At 38.5% G+C, this 14,819-nt stretch overlaps 2 protein-coding genes across 2 annotated transcripts; both read left to right on the top strand.

Annotated features, from left to right (window-relative positions):
- Nucleotides 1-93: 93 nt before the first annotated feature.
- On the top strand, nt 94-10,287 carry LOC131788453 (cilia- and flagella-associated protein 206-like). Its single transcript, XM_059105554.2, has 17 exons — nt 94-311; nt 426-509; nt 1,751-1,841; nt 2,654-2,755; nt 3,439-3,525; nt 4,080-4,238; nt 4,436-4,528; nt 5,063-5,178; nt 6,222-6,341; nt 6,519-6,623; nt 6,976-7,062; nt 7,425-7,535; nt 8,101-8,243; nt 8,462-8,561; nt 8,897-9,040; nt 9,330-9,418; nt 10,030-10,287. Exons 1-17 carry the CDS (start codon nt 204-206, stop codon nt 10,169-10,171), a joined length of 1,881 nt encoding a protein of 626 aa, XP_058961537.2. The 5' UTR covers nt 94-203; the 3' UTR covers nt 10,172-10,287.
- Nucleotides 10,288-10,849: 562 nt separating this feature from the next.
- On the top strand, nt 10,850-14,760 carry LOC131788398 (uncharacterized). Its single transcript, XM_066165993.1, has one exon. It carries the CDS (start codon nt 10,935-10,937, stop codon nt 13,443-13,445), a length of 2,511 nt encoding a protein of 836 aa, XP_066022090.1. The 5' UTR covers nt 10,850-10,934; the 3' UTR covers nt 13,446-14,760.
- The last annotated feature ends 59 nt before the right edge of the window (nt 14,761-14,819 follow it).

Raw genomic sequence — 14,819 nt, 5'->3', positions numbered from 1 at the left:
ATTTTGAGTACTTTCCGCTGACCAATTGTGTATCGTGGTGTCACAAAACATAGTCCCCAGTATTTCGCGGATTTAGTTACCATGACACCTCTGAAAACTTTTGCATGGCGGCATTTTCCGTCGATCTCTAAAGTGTTTTCAGATTCATCAGCAACAGTACTGATGTTGTGATATCATTTGAGGGAAAAAACTATTTAAGAAGAATGTCGAGGGCACAAGCTGAGAGTGTCATAAAGAACATAATACGCGAAATCGCTCAAGAATGCGCCAACAAAGGGCAGGCAGTTTCGGAAACGCTCGTAGCATTTATGGTCGGTACTTTGATGTTGACAAAATATCGGCCCTGTTTTACTTCCTTTTTGTCCAATCAGTTGAGTTAAACGCTTCCTTCTATTCTTGATTGCATTGTATTTTTTTCATTCCAGGTTAAAGCGGTAGTCTTAGATCCAGACAATGAATTTAACGTGGACAGAACTTTGACCAAAGATGATGTACAAAAACTCATTATGGTAGGTAAAAGATGGCGACAAGATAATATCACAATGTATTGTCTACATATAATAGTTTAGCTTGTCGTTAAAGTGCTCTGGTTTGCTCTTTTTCTTATCTTATCACTGATGTTTATGGTGTAACTTTTATAAATCTGGGATTAGAAAAATCACAAGAAATTCTCATCAGATCTTTTCCTATTTTAACATACAATTTGTAGTAAGTAGTTTATCTCCTTTCCACAATCTCATGGAGATATAATGGGACCTGGGGGGGGGGGGAGGGGGTTGGGGCTGACGCAATTTTCACTCTATTTAGCACCGCCTTCCTGGGGAATTTTTTTTGTTTCCCACAAACATTTTTCAAAACCTCAATTTATTTTGTGCTTTGAGTGTATAGTAATTTAAGACAAGGAGTTGTTCAAACTTTAAAGCTGGGCAAATCTTTAATGTAACTACTCAAGTACTGAAAATCTCATTTAAAAAATGGAATGCGAGTAAAGGAAACTGTGAGTGAAATTTGATAAAATTCAGTGGTTCTCATCAAATGAATTATGGATGCCTACAGTTTAAAAAGTCAAAGGTGTTATCAAGTTTTATTTGTACTGATAGGCTATGTTTGGCCATGAGTGACCAAGACAGAATTTCTCCTTACAATACCAATGCAGTATCAACCAGATTAGCGATGATAATAGAGAAAAATATCAATTTGGGATGATTAGTTGATCCAATCCAAAAATTCTCTGAACTAATATTATAATGATTGTATGGTTGACAGTGAGGAGAATTACAAATTTGGTCTGGGAGTGAAAGGGTTAAGTTAAGGTCTGAGTTTTCCACTTGATCATTCAGTTTATATGAACTGGACTTACAATACTGACAGCAAATCTCACTTCACTTGACTCTAATGCTGACTTTGGTCATGACTACAAACAACAGTCCTTCTCAGGTCAATTGTCTTGTAGAAAATTGGATTACACTTTCAAATGTTACTCTTGGCTGCATGGGCTTGAGCCATTTACTGTAAATGATTTGGTTTTATCAGCTAAGTTCATAATGTTAACCCTTTAACTCTCATGAGTGCACAAGGGAGTACACTTGTTGATATAGCTTTTTCAAATGTTAGTGAGTGCCAAATTTCTCTTAATAGAAAATTCATTCATCATTATCGATGGTGTGTTTAATTTTAAGCTGCTATTTTGGACAAGAGTCCATGTGTCAGTCATTGTATCTAAGTCTTCACATATTTGTTTTGTTAATAGTTGTGTGTAGATAGACTGTTGGACTCACAATCTCCATCTTTGGATACAGTCAAGATGCAGGTTTATTTTGACATGAATTACACCAGTCGAGGTAAGCACAGATGTTATCAAGATCAGTGTTTTGGTTCTTTAACTGACATTGCAGACTCTAACAAATTTGTTGTCCTTAATGCCTCCTTGCTGTCCCTCAGAGGGATAGTATCTTTCCTTCCCTTAGTCCTCCTCTCCTGCCAAGAAAAAGAAAAAAAAAATACACAAATTGATACAGATGGGGTGCCCTCATGCAAATTGAGACTGGGACACCCCTGAATCACATATTAAGGCCACAAGAATAAAGGAAATGATCACCAACTAAAGAAGCTCTTGATTGTTAAACAAATTCTCCTTCTTGGCATGTTAGGAAATGTATAGAGAAGTCAGTATGGAGAATATGCATACTGATGTTAGGGTGTGAAGGGTTAAGCCTTTTACCTTCAAGAGGAGATTAATATGTAACTTCTCCCTATAATGTCCAAACATTACCCAGCAAACAAATAATGAGAATAATGGAACTTATCATGTAGAAGTTGCTACCTTGATCTAACAACAACTTCTCGTAACTAATATACAAGGAAATGTGTTACAGCTAGAGGAGAGAATTAACATTCAGATCTTGGAAGTTTAGGGGTTAAAAGTCCTGGTCAACTTTGTCTCAGGCATTCGGACATTATTTTCTCTCCCAGCTATCATTTTTGTCCTTATTGATTTACAATGCATAGGTTTTAGTTTGGTTCTCTTTTTTTTTCAGTTAAGGTGATTTAATTTCTTAGGTGAATATGATTCATATCCTTGAATTGAATTCATGTTACCGGTAATGAATATCACAATAAAACTTGTGGATCTCTTTTTTTTTTAACCTCGCAGCTGACTTCTTGGAAGAGCATAGGAGAGTTCTTGATCAACGACTCCAACCAGTTATAAGAGAGATAACTGACAGTCGTGCAAGGACAAGAGATGAACTGGAGGGTCTGTACTATTGATTATCAATAGAACTTTGCATTTTTTGTCAAAGCTCTCTTGGGGATAAAATTTAGATGATCAAAAATGAGCCCTAAAATTGGATATTTTTCTGCTTAGTGGTAAGGCTAGTTGGAATGGGGGTTATAAAGTAAGGCTTCTCTTCAATGGTCTTGGTTTTCCTTAGGTTAATGTTTTTCATTTGGCTGGATTATTGGGTTTAGATTGTCACTTACAGAACTAATTTCATATGACTTGTGGATTTTCAAGTATAGGGCTCTTCTGTTTTTTTGTATCAGGGGACAGTTGTTTTGTAAGGTTTAAAGGTAGTGTCTACACTCAACTAAGTGACCCATTCAGCCAGCCAGCGATTATCTAGGTTTCTATGGCATGAAATTTCTAGAAGTGTTTCTATACCCACTGATTGGTATGCCAGTCCATTGCAGGTTACACCCTAATAATTTTGTCAGGCCTCCTACTGTACACCCATTTGTACTCCTGAGTGGACAGAGGCACTGTAAGGGTGGCGTGTTTTTGTACAAGAACACAGCATGATGACTCGGCCAGATCTTGAACTCCGACCTCTTAACCCAGAGTATTGTGCACTAACAGTTAAACTATGTTAACTCACTAATGTTCTTAAGTGCACTGTGAATTATTTATCAAGTCATCAAATTTCATTTGGTCTCCAGGTTTGTACAGGAGAATAGTATCATGTGTATTACTGCGGTCTGGTCTGGGTTCTCCGACTGATATTGCTGTTGTGAGAGAAGCCACAGGTATTTTATAAGCTTCTGATAAGAATCCTCACCATTAAAGGCTTAAATTTAGTCAATCAAATGTCATGAGCCTTGAGGACTACAAGTTTACAGAGAAAATTTAAGTGCACAATGCTAAGCCAAATTAAGTAATTGCTGACAGCTGTCCATCAAAGCAATGTGACAAATATCACAAGGAAAATGAAAGTAAAAATTAAAAACAAGAAGGTGCCCTGATTTAACAGGGTGCCTCTGACACTTTAACAGAAGCTAAGAGGATAACCAAATTTTGACCTCTGATGAAGATTGAATTTCCATATGATGGTGAAAATGATTGCTGTACACAAGACTTCAACTTGAGTTAGTGTTGATCATAGCATCTCTTATTTCACTCTTTCTGCCAGCTCAATAACTAACACATGAACTGGTTATAGACTGTGCTGCAGGATTTCCTTGCTTCATCATCTAAAAATCTGTCAATACCAATATCTTAAGAGAGAATGTATCAAACTTTATCTTCATAACACAGCCGGTGATGTGACTTTTTTTAAGCTGTGTTACTCTTGTTTTTACAGCTGCTTTGCAAAGTGTATTTCCACAAACAGAGCTGGGAACTTTCATGTCTCTAACAAAGCGCGACAAGGAACGACAGCTTAATGAGCTTACACTGATTGTGACTGGAATCAGACTTTTTAATCGTGAATGTGGCAAAGGAGGAGAAGGAATTGATGACTGTAAGTTGTAAGTGCTGAACAAATAGTTTCTATGGTGCTGTGTCTGTTCAGTAATTTTTCTTCGTTAAGGAAATTTGTGGAAATACAGAAAATTCCTGAAACTGAATAGCATATTCCTTAATTTCAAATACGTCTTTGTACGTGTTGGTATCCCTTTGGAAAAAGGTACTGATTGCCTTTACCTTTCTTTTCTATAGTGCCTGCCATATTAAGTGAAGCTGTCCCAGCCACGACACAAAATGTTCAAACAGAAATCCAAAATACAACCAAACTGGCGTTTAGATATACTGGTAAGTATTCAACCTTAGGCTAATTTTAACTTAACGTTATGTGTACTTTCGGTTATTTAGATAGTAAAGTAAATGGTTTGAAAAATCTTAAAATTTTGTTTTTAAAGGCTTTTTTTTTATTTAATGTCAAAATCAAAATTCACAATCACCACGGCCAATCAAAACAAAGAGAAATATCACAAAGAGCCAATGAGAACACGACATAAAAACGCGACTGCCGCCTAAAGCGCGGGAAAACGCGAGTGGCTAAATAGTATTTTTCGATTCGGATTGGTTGAGATGGTAGCGCGAGTTTATTAGACCAATCACAGATTGATGTTAACCAGAACAATGCAGTTCTGACTTTCTTTGATTCTGATTGGTTGAGATGGTGACGTGTCAGCTTTCTATGCCAATCACTAAACGAAGGAAAACAAACCAAAGCAAAAAAGGCTTGATTTGGACACTCCAGTGAAAATTGCCTTGATTTTGTCGTTTTTTCTTCAGCCGTAACACAGTTAGCTGTAAGTAATGACTATTTTTTATTACCTGCAGCGCTAATTGAAGATGTCGTCGCTAACAAGAAATCACCGGAAGGATTGAATTTAAACTTGATAAAAGAAGCCCTAATTAACACACGGCAGCATGAAGCGTTTCTTTCCATCTTATTGGTGAGTTCCCTTATGCTCAATATGGAAATTTAATATCTAACTTTCTTCTTGAGAGGTCTGTTTGTCTAAGTATTGTGTTTTCATATTAGCTATGACTGAAATCTTCCATTGTGGAAAGATTCATCTTCTTAAAGATTTACCTCACTTCTAACATGTCGCTTCGGCTAAGCTGATAGTTTAGTTCCCCGGAGAAACTGTCATCAAGCTGGAAATAAGAGCAATTTTCACTGCTTCACTGGTTTTACTCTCCTTCATTAGGGAGTTAAAGAAACGACGACGGCAACGTGGTGGACAACGTCGGTTAAAAAATGAACTTATGTTTTACCTACGAATCTCTTGACACTCTAAAGTCATTTAGTTTTTACTTCACTGTCGAAATATCTCGAAACTGAATATGGAACACAGCGTTAAATTAGAAATAGGAATTTAGAAAAACTAGCCGTCGTCGTTCACGTTCTCCGGACAACGCAAAGTTTGGTCATTTCGCCTTGTTGTGTTGCAGAGGACGCAAATAAATTTACAAAGATTTATAACGCACGTGCACAGCCATTGTTCTGCTCGTTTAACCTTTTGTTTAGTGACGTTCCCGTTGCTGTTGCCGTCGTGGTTTTCTTAAACTCCCTATTGTGTCATAGGCAAAGGAAGCTCAGTTGCCACTATCCTAACCAATCAGATTCAAAGGCTATCCGAAATGGAATGGATTGGCTTACTTTTTAGTCTAGGAAACTCGTGCTACCCTCTCAACCAATCAGGTGCAATGATAAAACCAATCGCGCCTTGGTCTCTTGCGAGTTCCCGCGCTTGAAGGCTGTCTCGTTTAACTACCCCGATTTCCGGTTGTGATACTAAGCTCTCTTCTTTCTTCTCTTCTTCTTTGGCCGTTGTTACCTCTCGTTTTGGTTTTATGATGCCCATTTGAAAGGTACCTTCTCAGTACAGTTGTGCACTGAACAAAAAATTCGTTTGGGTTTCCGACTAAACCTCCCCTTGTCTTTGTCTTTTAATGTGTTATCTTTATAATCGTTTCAAATCTCTTTCTACAGAATGATGTGGTTGGCTGTGCACAACAGGTAGAAGCTCTTGAATCGCAGTTTTCAGCCAGAATGGAAGCCTTAAAAAACACAGTGCAGTCCAAAACTGCTGTGCCAACGGCACAAGTTTATGTAAGTACTCTATACAAGAAAAAGTAAACCGACCATAATTTCCTATTGCTTTATAATAACGTTAATTTTAACTAGAATAATAAGCAGGTAAAGCTTCATTTTTCATTAAGCACGTTCAATGTAGAGTCTGTGCTGTGTATGATGGTTTTTTTATTTTTTGTTATTTGTTACGTTTAGCCCCAGTTTATCACACTGGCACATTTGTGGACTGGATTTCAAGATGAAATGGTCCTTTTAAGTGTTCTTAGTAACATCTTAGCGAGTTTGGAACCTTTCACTAAGGTAAGGGGAGTATCTGCATTTTGTGTCGATGTATAATTATAAAGACATAATTTAAGAGTCGATCTATGTAACAAAGAGTGTGTCACTTATGTTCTTACCACATTTTTACGTCTTTTGTTATCCATTACTGAACAGACCCACGACAACATGGAATTTATTTGTTTTATATGATTAAAAAAAGCAGAATGTGGTTGATGGTGACGCTGTGTATGCGCACGTTCTCCAATAGATCTCACGTGAGAGCCAAACAAAATGCCCTGCGTAATTCAACTTATTATATAATTTGTTCTTTTGCTATTTGAGACACTGTTGTGAAGTGGAGTTTTTACACGAATTTCTTTTCTGTTTTAAGATACATAGGGAAGTGTTAACAGAAGAAGTTCTACAGCCATACATTGATGGATTAGAAATCAGGACTGATGATCAAAGACTGGCAGATGTAAGTGGTGATCTTACTTGAGAATAATGACTTGGAAATAGAGATGGAAATGTAGTAATGGACATTCCACGAGGTGGCTCTTCATGTTTACTGTTTCCAGGTCAAACTGGGATTGGGAATATTGGTATTTTCTGAGGGAGAAAAACCGAAGGACCCGGAGGAAATCCCTCGGAGCAAGGACGAGAACCATCAACAAACTCAACTCACATGTAACGTCAGGACCGGGAATCGAACCCAGGCCACAGTGGTGGGAGGCTAGAGCTCTCACTACTGTGCCATCCCCGCTCTAAATTACCCTGGCTTTCAGTGGTGTAGAATATTTCATTATTCTCAGGTTAATAATGGTGATTTGTTTCCATCAGAGTTCTTCAGACGATGATAGAATTGATGGCAAAGAAATCGATAATCCCAAGATTGAACTACTGTTTCACGAGACTACAAAGAACTTTGACAAGCTACCAATACAGTACCGGGTCAGTATGTAACAATATTACACTCCCCTCCCCGGCCAGCGTGGTCCATCGCATTAGTCAATGGAAATCAGCGAAAAAGAAAACTTAGTCAGTATCGCGTGACTTAAACAAGCACTGCGCGTGGCCGGATCGTTTCAACAGTTATGTAGTACTTGTTGTTTTTTTCTTTGGCCAATTTCTGTCAACTCGCGCGACAGACTATGAACGTGGTTTATGGAAATGTAAATTTGCAAGCTTAATCAAACAAGTTAAGAAACTTTCGTCATATCAAAGGCAATAAGTGCTGATAAATGGTCTGGGCTTGCGATATCGATGTAAGGTCATGTAATCTTTTAGAGCCGTGTCGCATGCAGTTTGTTCATCTTTAAAAATTTAGCCAAAATTTTGTCTAGTTTTGTCTTTTACTATCCGTTTAAATCTCAACTGTATTTGTTCCTCTTTGGTTTATTTTGACGTCTTTGTAGCTTGTCTAGCCTGGCAAATGCTTATTTCAAAGTTTTTACTTTTATTTCGGTTTAACGCAATTTGATGCGCATTTTTTCATTTTGATATTTCTCTCTTTCAGGGTTTTTGTGGTTGGTCGCTTGTGGTATATGATCGTTTATTAATCCCGTCCAACCCAGGGATCGGTGTTCTACGTTATAAAGACAATTACTACGCCTTCTGTGACAAACAAGCTGCCTACGAGTTCTCCAATGCTCCTGAAAGGTATATAGGTCTCTTCTTTCGCGCTGTTTTCTTTGCATTTTTGTTTCTACTAGAGAGCAATTTTAAACTATGTCTCGTTAGTAATTATCCGTTGCCTTGATTTTGCTTCACCTCGCTCGGAAATTGGTGTGGAAAATGCCGAATGTATTCGCTAAATGAACGTTGTTGAGTGAATGTGACCTGTGTTATTAACACCCTCTTTCTCTGTTTTGTTGAAGTTACATTAATGGAGTTGCAGAAGCGGCTAAGAAATCTCCCGAACTTATTCAGCTACTGGAGCTTCACACACAGTTTGCCTCCATCACACCTTACGCCCAGGTAAACTATTGATTACTTTGTGTCTATTTACAGACATTTACGGGTTCGTGTAATTTTGTCGTCTTTCAAAAATTTATTCGAGTTAATTGACACCAAACTGCACTCGAAATCATGTTGTTACCTATACTTACTAAACAATGTGAAGTATTAAATAGTTACTTATCCGTCAATAGTTTTCATAATTGGACTCCCCTTCTCCCCCTATCAAGTCCCCCTATCAAGAATTCCTGGACCCCTTTCCCCCCCCCCCGGTCTAATCATACTATAACTTAGAAACAAGTTCCCTTGAAGTTATGAAATTCAAGAAGAATTTTAACTTTGATCTTGTGCATCAGGGTAAAGAACCTGGACGGATGATCGAGGCGCCTGTTACTAAGTGTGACAGTGGAACACAAACAGACACTCACTTCATGGAGACAAATATTGTCAAGTCTTACGAGTGGAATGAATGGGAGCTGAGGAGGAAAGCTCTTAAATTGGTGGGTTGGAAGAAGGACGCATTGTATCATCAAGTTTTCTTGTGCAATATCTCTTAATCTTGCAGCGTTGGCGTATTATAGGTGTAGAATCGGAAAGCTTCTTGTCAAGTTATCTAAATTTGGATGACAATTATTTTTATTGAAACTTGTCAAGACAACTTTTCGAGGAAAATTAGTCTAATTGTGGCTTTGGTGAAAGATTTCTAAATGTACTTCACACGTTTCGTTTCTTTAGCTTGTCTCTTCCGTTGAAGTAAGAGAAAGTAAAACTCTCTATTTGTTTTATCAGGCAAATCTCCGCACCAAGATCACTCATTCAGTGCAGACGAATCTGAGTAACTTTAGGAGGGACAACGACTCACAAGTGTACCTCCCTAAGTAAGTATTGTTATCATTTGAACAACTTTTCAGGAGCCTTTTCGTAATTTTCATCGTCACAAGTTGAAGTTTTGACGATCTTTGAAATGATGTTTGCAACTTGTTCACTTACCTGGGAGATTAGGAAAGAATGGTTCTCAGATTTTTCGAAGAAGATGGAGAAAAAGAAGATACCAAGAATGTTTTACCGACCAAAACTTAAAGCGTTGATTCTTTTGCGTTAACCGCGACAATTATTGGCGTCATAATAACATTTGCTGACGTCAGAGGTTTCTGCGCGTGGAAAAAAAACCAAACTGATATAAAGGGAAGGTGAACATTCGCGTGAGAATTGAATCATTGCGCTTTGGTGAAAACTTGTTTTTGAACAACTTAAGGCAAGTTTGTATTATGTTAGATTAAAAAAAGGAAGTTTATCGCATTTAAATAGCGCACGCGAATGGCATGCCGGTGAAACCTGCACGAGGTGCGCGCGCTCGTGCTGTTACAAGCTTATCGAATTTTAATTGGGCGCGCGCTATGAAACTTGCGCGAGGCGCGCGCGATTCTGTCCTTGTTTCGTGTCGCTTCTCAGAGGTATTTACTGAGACTACCTTTATTGTTTTTTACAGGAATGTGGAAACACAAACCAAGCGAGAGTCATCAACAAATGTTCCGAAGCCGTCCACGTTCGTAGCTGGCTTGCGAGGCTGCAACTCCACCAAAACAACAATGAATGTTGTGGATCTTACTCTCGATGTTGATCAGACTTGAGATACTTCGTGTGCATGTACACAGCGACTTGTTCGTCAGAAACACTTTGTAAATAATATTTTGCATAGCAAAATTCTTTGTTCATTTTTGTACAAATAAAATCAGTGTATTGTTATCAGTGATTTACAGCTTGAAGACTCGTTGACTGGAGCTGAGCCGTAAAGGTGTTCAGAAACTAATTCTAAACAGCAGGGGTCCCGCAGGTCCGTCAAACGTTTTCGTGGCAAACAAAAAGGCCTGATTAGAGCTCGAAGTGCAAAAACATAATTATCCTCAATCCCTTTGGACAAAAGAAGAAGAACTGCACAAACTGCGCAAACTCAAAGCAAGGCAAAGGAATCAAACGTATAATTTCCCCACCCTCTAGGGAAATCCATCAGTGCAAATGCCACTAATGCCAACCCCTAACAAGGGGGGGGGGGGGTTGAGGCAAAGACAGAAAAAGATCCCCGTAAAAAAGTACGTAATAGAACGCAAGAGAAAAAAAGACATCGATTAAATGGGTAAAATAACCCGTATTTTCAGAGTTCCACCTAAAAAATAGAACAAGCAAAACATATTTGAGAAATAAGAATTTCTTCCATCCGCCAAATTCCCCCCCATCCCCTTCCCCTATCACTTTACTAATGGTGCACCCCTCCCCTTGTTACCGAGGGAATCTGTTTACCTTGGCGCAAACAAAGAATCGAAGAACCTTGTAATACTAAGAAAGCTTTATTCCCGAAGACACTTGAGGTGGATCGATTTGAAGCAAAAGAACATCATGGAATTCCCACTACACAGTGAAGTTATACTTAACACTGGTCTTGGAGCCGTGGAAAACTGTTTAAAAGCGGGAGAAGATCCTAACAAGAGAGATGATTATGGCAGCGCGCCTCTGCACTGCATTAATTTTTACGACGACGAGGCCTACAGAATGGTACAGCTTCTCCTAAACTATGGCGCAGATATGTTCAGTAGAGACGGCCTAGGAAGACTGCCATTTCAACATGCTTTAGAGCATGCTAATAAAAAAGCATGCCAAACTTTCGTAGACAGGGGATTTTCCCTGCAAAAGCCCGATCGTATGCGAAATGGAACCTACGAACTGCTTCATAGTTTGGAGCTGTTTCAATCAGATGCTGTTGAGGTTCTTCAAGTCCTTGTAGATCTTGGAGTCGATTTATCTGCTACACTATCCTCAACGGGTGAAACCCTCCTGCATAAGGCGGTCGAAACAGGGGCTTCTTTAGAGACCGTGCAGTTTCTGATCTCAACAGGAATATCGGTGAACAGCAGTAACTCTTTAGGAATGACACCTTTGCATATGTTGAGATATCTAGACTGCAGCAACCCAACAGATAAATATGACGAGGAGAAATCGCGGCATTCAAAATTAGTGAAACTCTTTGTGATTGAAGGTCATAAAATCAACAGTCAAGACATCTTTGGTCGAGCTCTCGTACATTATGTGATATCCGAAATGCGACAGAGCTCTCTCTTGCAGTTCCTTGTCAGGCATGGGGCTGACTTAGGCATCAAAGACAGAAATGGTGTTACCCCATTACACTTGGCGTGCTCCTGGGACAATACAGCAAATTTAAGGGAGCTAATCGGGAATGGCTGTGTGGTTGATATCGAGGACAAGAATGGAGCAACAGTTCTTCACTACGCAGTTTTCTACAACAATGCCATTGCACTGAAATGTTTATTGAATCGGTGTGAATCATGTTTAGTGTCAAAGCCAGATAATTCTGGGAAAACCCCACTCCACTGGGCAAGGTACTTTGGTTATGTACAACTAATCGATATTTTGGAAGATTATTTTTTGTGTTTGGACAATGGTTTTCAACGCGGAGAACTACCTGATTTTTTTCCACTCAAAGATGAATTCAATGACATCAAAAAGCAAGAGGATGTCGAAAAGATGCAGTCAAAGGACTTCTCTCTAAATGGACACCCAAACAGAACTCTGAAAAAACTATTGACTTCACCAGTCATTGGCAGACTACAAGTAATTCCAGAGAGCCAAGAAATTAAATTTGCAGTGAACAAAGTTATTCAGCGGGTGGCAGGAATTGTTTCAAAAGCTTATCCCCTGTTTACGTTTGTCCCTGAGATCTCTGGTAGTGTCAGTGAAGGCACCAAGTGTGGATTTCCTGATGAATTTGACTTCTTATGTACAATGGTGAAACTTGGGAAGCATTTCCAGGAGCCAAACATGGAATCCAGTCCCCCAATGTTTTGTCAACTGCAACTGAAACCTGATTTGTGCCTGTCAGCTTCTCATGAGATTATGCAATATGTGGATGAAAACAACAGTTTAAGGAGTGCAAAGTTGATCAATGACTTCAGTGGTCAGTTAAACCAAGCCTTTTTTGAGGAGGAAATCTGGAATGATCTCCCCTCTCTAGCACCAGTTAGTGTCTGCGTAATGGGTGCAAATGCTACAAAAATTACTCTCAAGTGGTCTGGTCAAGTTTACAGAGATCTGCTGATCAGTGTTGATCTTGTCCCTGCAGTACACTTCCCCTTGTTTTGGCCTCCAAATATTTGTGAAACCCCTTTGTTGCATCCCAAATTGAAAGAAAAAGGTGTTCACGTTGTGATGGCCCTACATGGTGAATGTTTTTTCAAACATGGAGAAAAGCACTTTCGTCTCTCTTTTTCTACAGCAGAAACTGCAATATTCCAGGCTCTTCCAGAGCATGTACGTTCCAGTTACATTCTAGCAAAGGCTGTGAGAAGTACTTATGTGTGTTCAAAAATTGCACCAGGAATTCAAATCATGCAAGAGCTACCAAGCAGTTCTGATGAAGAAAGAAACAATGAAAGTGATGCTGAACAATCATCGCACAAAGAAACTGAGGTAGTAGTAAATCTGCCAGAAGATAACAATGTCTGGGCAGATAAAGTTATCTCTAGTTACTTCTTGAAAAATGCACTTTATCTGTTAGTAAATAAATCTTGCCAGAAAGAAATTGACCTTGATATACAGAACACATCAGAAGACCAGGTGATTACCTGGGGGAAGGCTATCTATGACTTCCTTGATGATTGTCTTGAGCAAGGAAATCTGCCATCTTTCTTTATGCCAAACCTAAACTTGCTTGAAAAGAATTATGATTCAGAACAGCATGAGAGAGTATTTTATGGTGGACTGGAATTCCATCCAATGGATGAAGATCTGATGCAAGATCTAGATGATGCACTTGAAGGAACAAGGGAGGATGTGGAACATTTGAGAAAACCCTTTATCAAAATGTTAAAGGGGATTATTCATTCCAGTTGGTAGTAAAACATGTGCATATTCATGTGCCTTCAGATCAATTACTCTCCCCTGCCAACCCATTTCTCTACTTAGCGAAACATGCAACACACATCTTTGGAAATATCTGTAAAATATTCCTGAATATTTGTATTTCTCCGGATCACCTTGTTCTCTATGAAACTGCTAGTACTAGCTGTCAAATTTTCCACCTTCTTGGCAAGTATATAAATATATTGTTTAGATGCGAGAAATCACTTACTAAAGGAAACAATTTACTTGACCTAGATGGATAAACTCAAATTAACTTGCTTTGAAAATAACTCCCAAACTAAAATGGATGAACTTCAGTGGGAATATCAGCTAGTTGTATTGTCTGCGTAAGTATAACACTGAAAAGGATTACTATTTTTTGACTGGTAGTCACAGAAGTCAGAACTTCTTTTTTTGTGAAATGTTTTGAGTCTTTCATGAAACTGATAAGTCCATGTTCTGTCATGTTACTGGCTGTTAAAAACAAGAAGAGTTTTCAATCTAGACAAGTTAAGTTTGTTACACTTGGTTGCACCATCTGCAACTAATTTTGATTTCAACAGTTTCCAATTACAATCCCTTTAAGTAACATGCAAACTTTGAGGCTAAGAACTAAACTGAAGATTCAGTTTCGTGCTTCTGTCAATCATTGCCATAGCAAAGGCAGACACAAACAAAAAGGATTGGAATCCTCCACTCGCAGCTCAAAAACATGACATTCAATTTTGAACTCGCTTGAATGTTTCCCAAGAGGTCTGTCACATGATTGACAGTAGCTTGGAAAGAACTTTCAATAATTTTTCTCCAACTACACAATTTGAATGTTATCAAAATTTTCAGCACCCCACAACAGCAAGCCTTTTTTTTATTCAATGAAATCAGTATCGAGAACTATGGATCCAATAAATGCCTCTGAGAATTTCAGTTCTGTAAATTTGAGGCTGATTTCATTTTGAACTCATAATAAATTTGGGTAACAGGTATAAGATCCAAAAGCAGCCTTTAGCAAGTATGCATTTGGAAGAGTACTTCTGTCAGAAGGGATTGGATTATGAATAAGGTGTTATCTTCCTTAGATGCCAGTTGTAGTGATAATTTTTTGTGTCCATCACTGAGTTGAGAGTTAAAAAGAATTACCATAACATTGATTTCATTGAGAATGTGTAGTGATGAAACAGAGTAATCTATATGACTTCCGCTCAGGTTGTTGAAACGTCAGTCACCACTACCGACAACAGTCCTTCTCAGGACTACACTCACCTGGACGATCAAACTGCATTATTACAAATAATATTTCCTTTCTTTCACCAGCCAAATCTTTTGGGAATAGTGATTTGCTTTTGAGAAATAGCATCAATAACACAATTA

Source organism: Pocillopora verrucosa, chromosome 1, assembly GCF_036669915.1.
Source record: "Pocillopora verrucosa isolate sample1 chromosome 1, ASM3666991v2, whole genome shotgun sequence".
NCBI lineage: Eukaryota > Metazoa > Cnidaria > Anthozoa > Scleractinia > Pocilloporidae > Pocillopora > Pocillopora verrucosa.
Note: the sequence above shows the minus strand (reverse complement) of the source record. Positions and strands in the feature narration are given on the sequence as shown.

Bases quoted from the DNA above. Each gene is read 5' to 3' on its own strand.
- LOC131788453 (XM_059105554.2), top strand. From the start codon at position 204: ATGTCGAGGGCACAAGCTGAGAGTGTCATAAAGAACATAATACGCGAA. The intron at 3,526-4,079 runs GTATTTTATAAG...TTGTTTTTACAG, and splicing joins TGTTGTGAGAGAAGCCACAG to CTGCTTTGCAAAGTGTATTT. The intron at 4,529-5,062 runs GTAAGTATTCAA...TATTACCTGCAG, and splicing joins ACTGGCGTTTAGATATACTG to CGCTAATTGAAGATGTCGTC.
- LOC131788398 (XM_066165993.1), top strand. From the start codon at position 10,935: ATGGAATTCCCACTACACAGTGAAGTTATACTTAACACTGGTCTTGGA.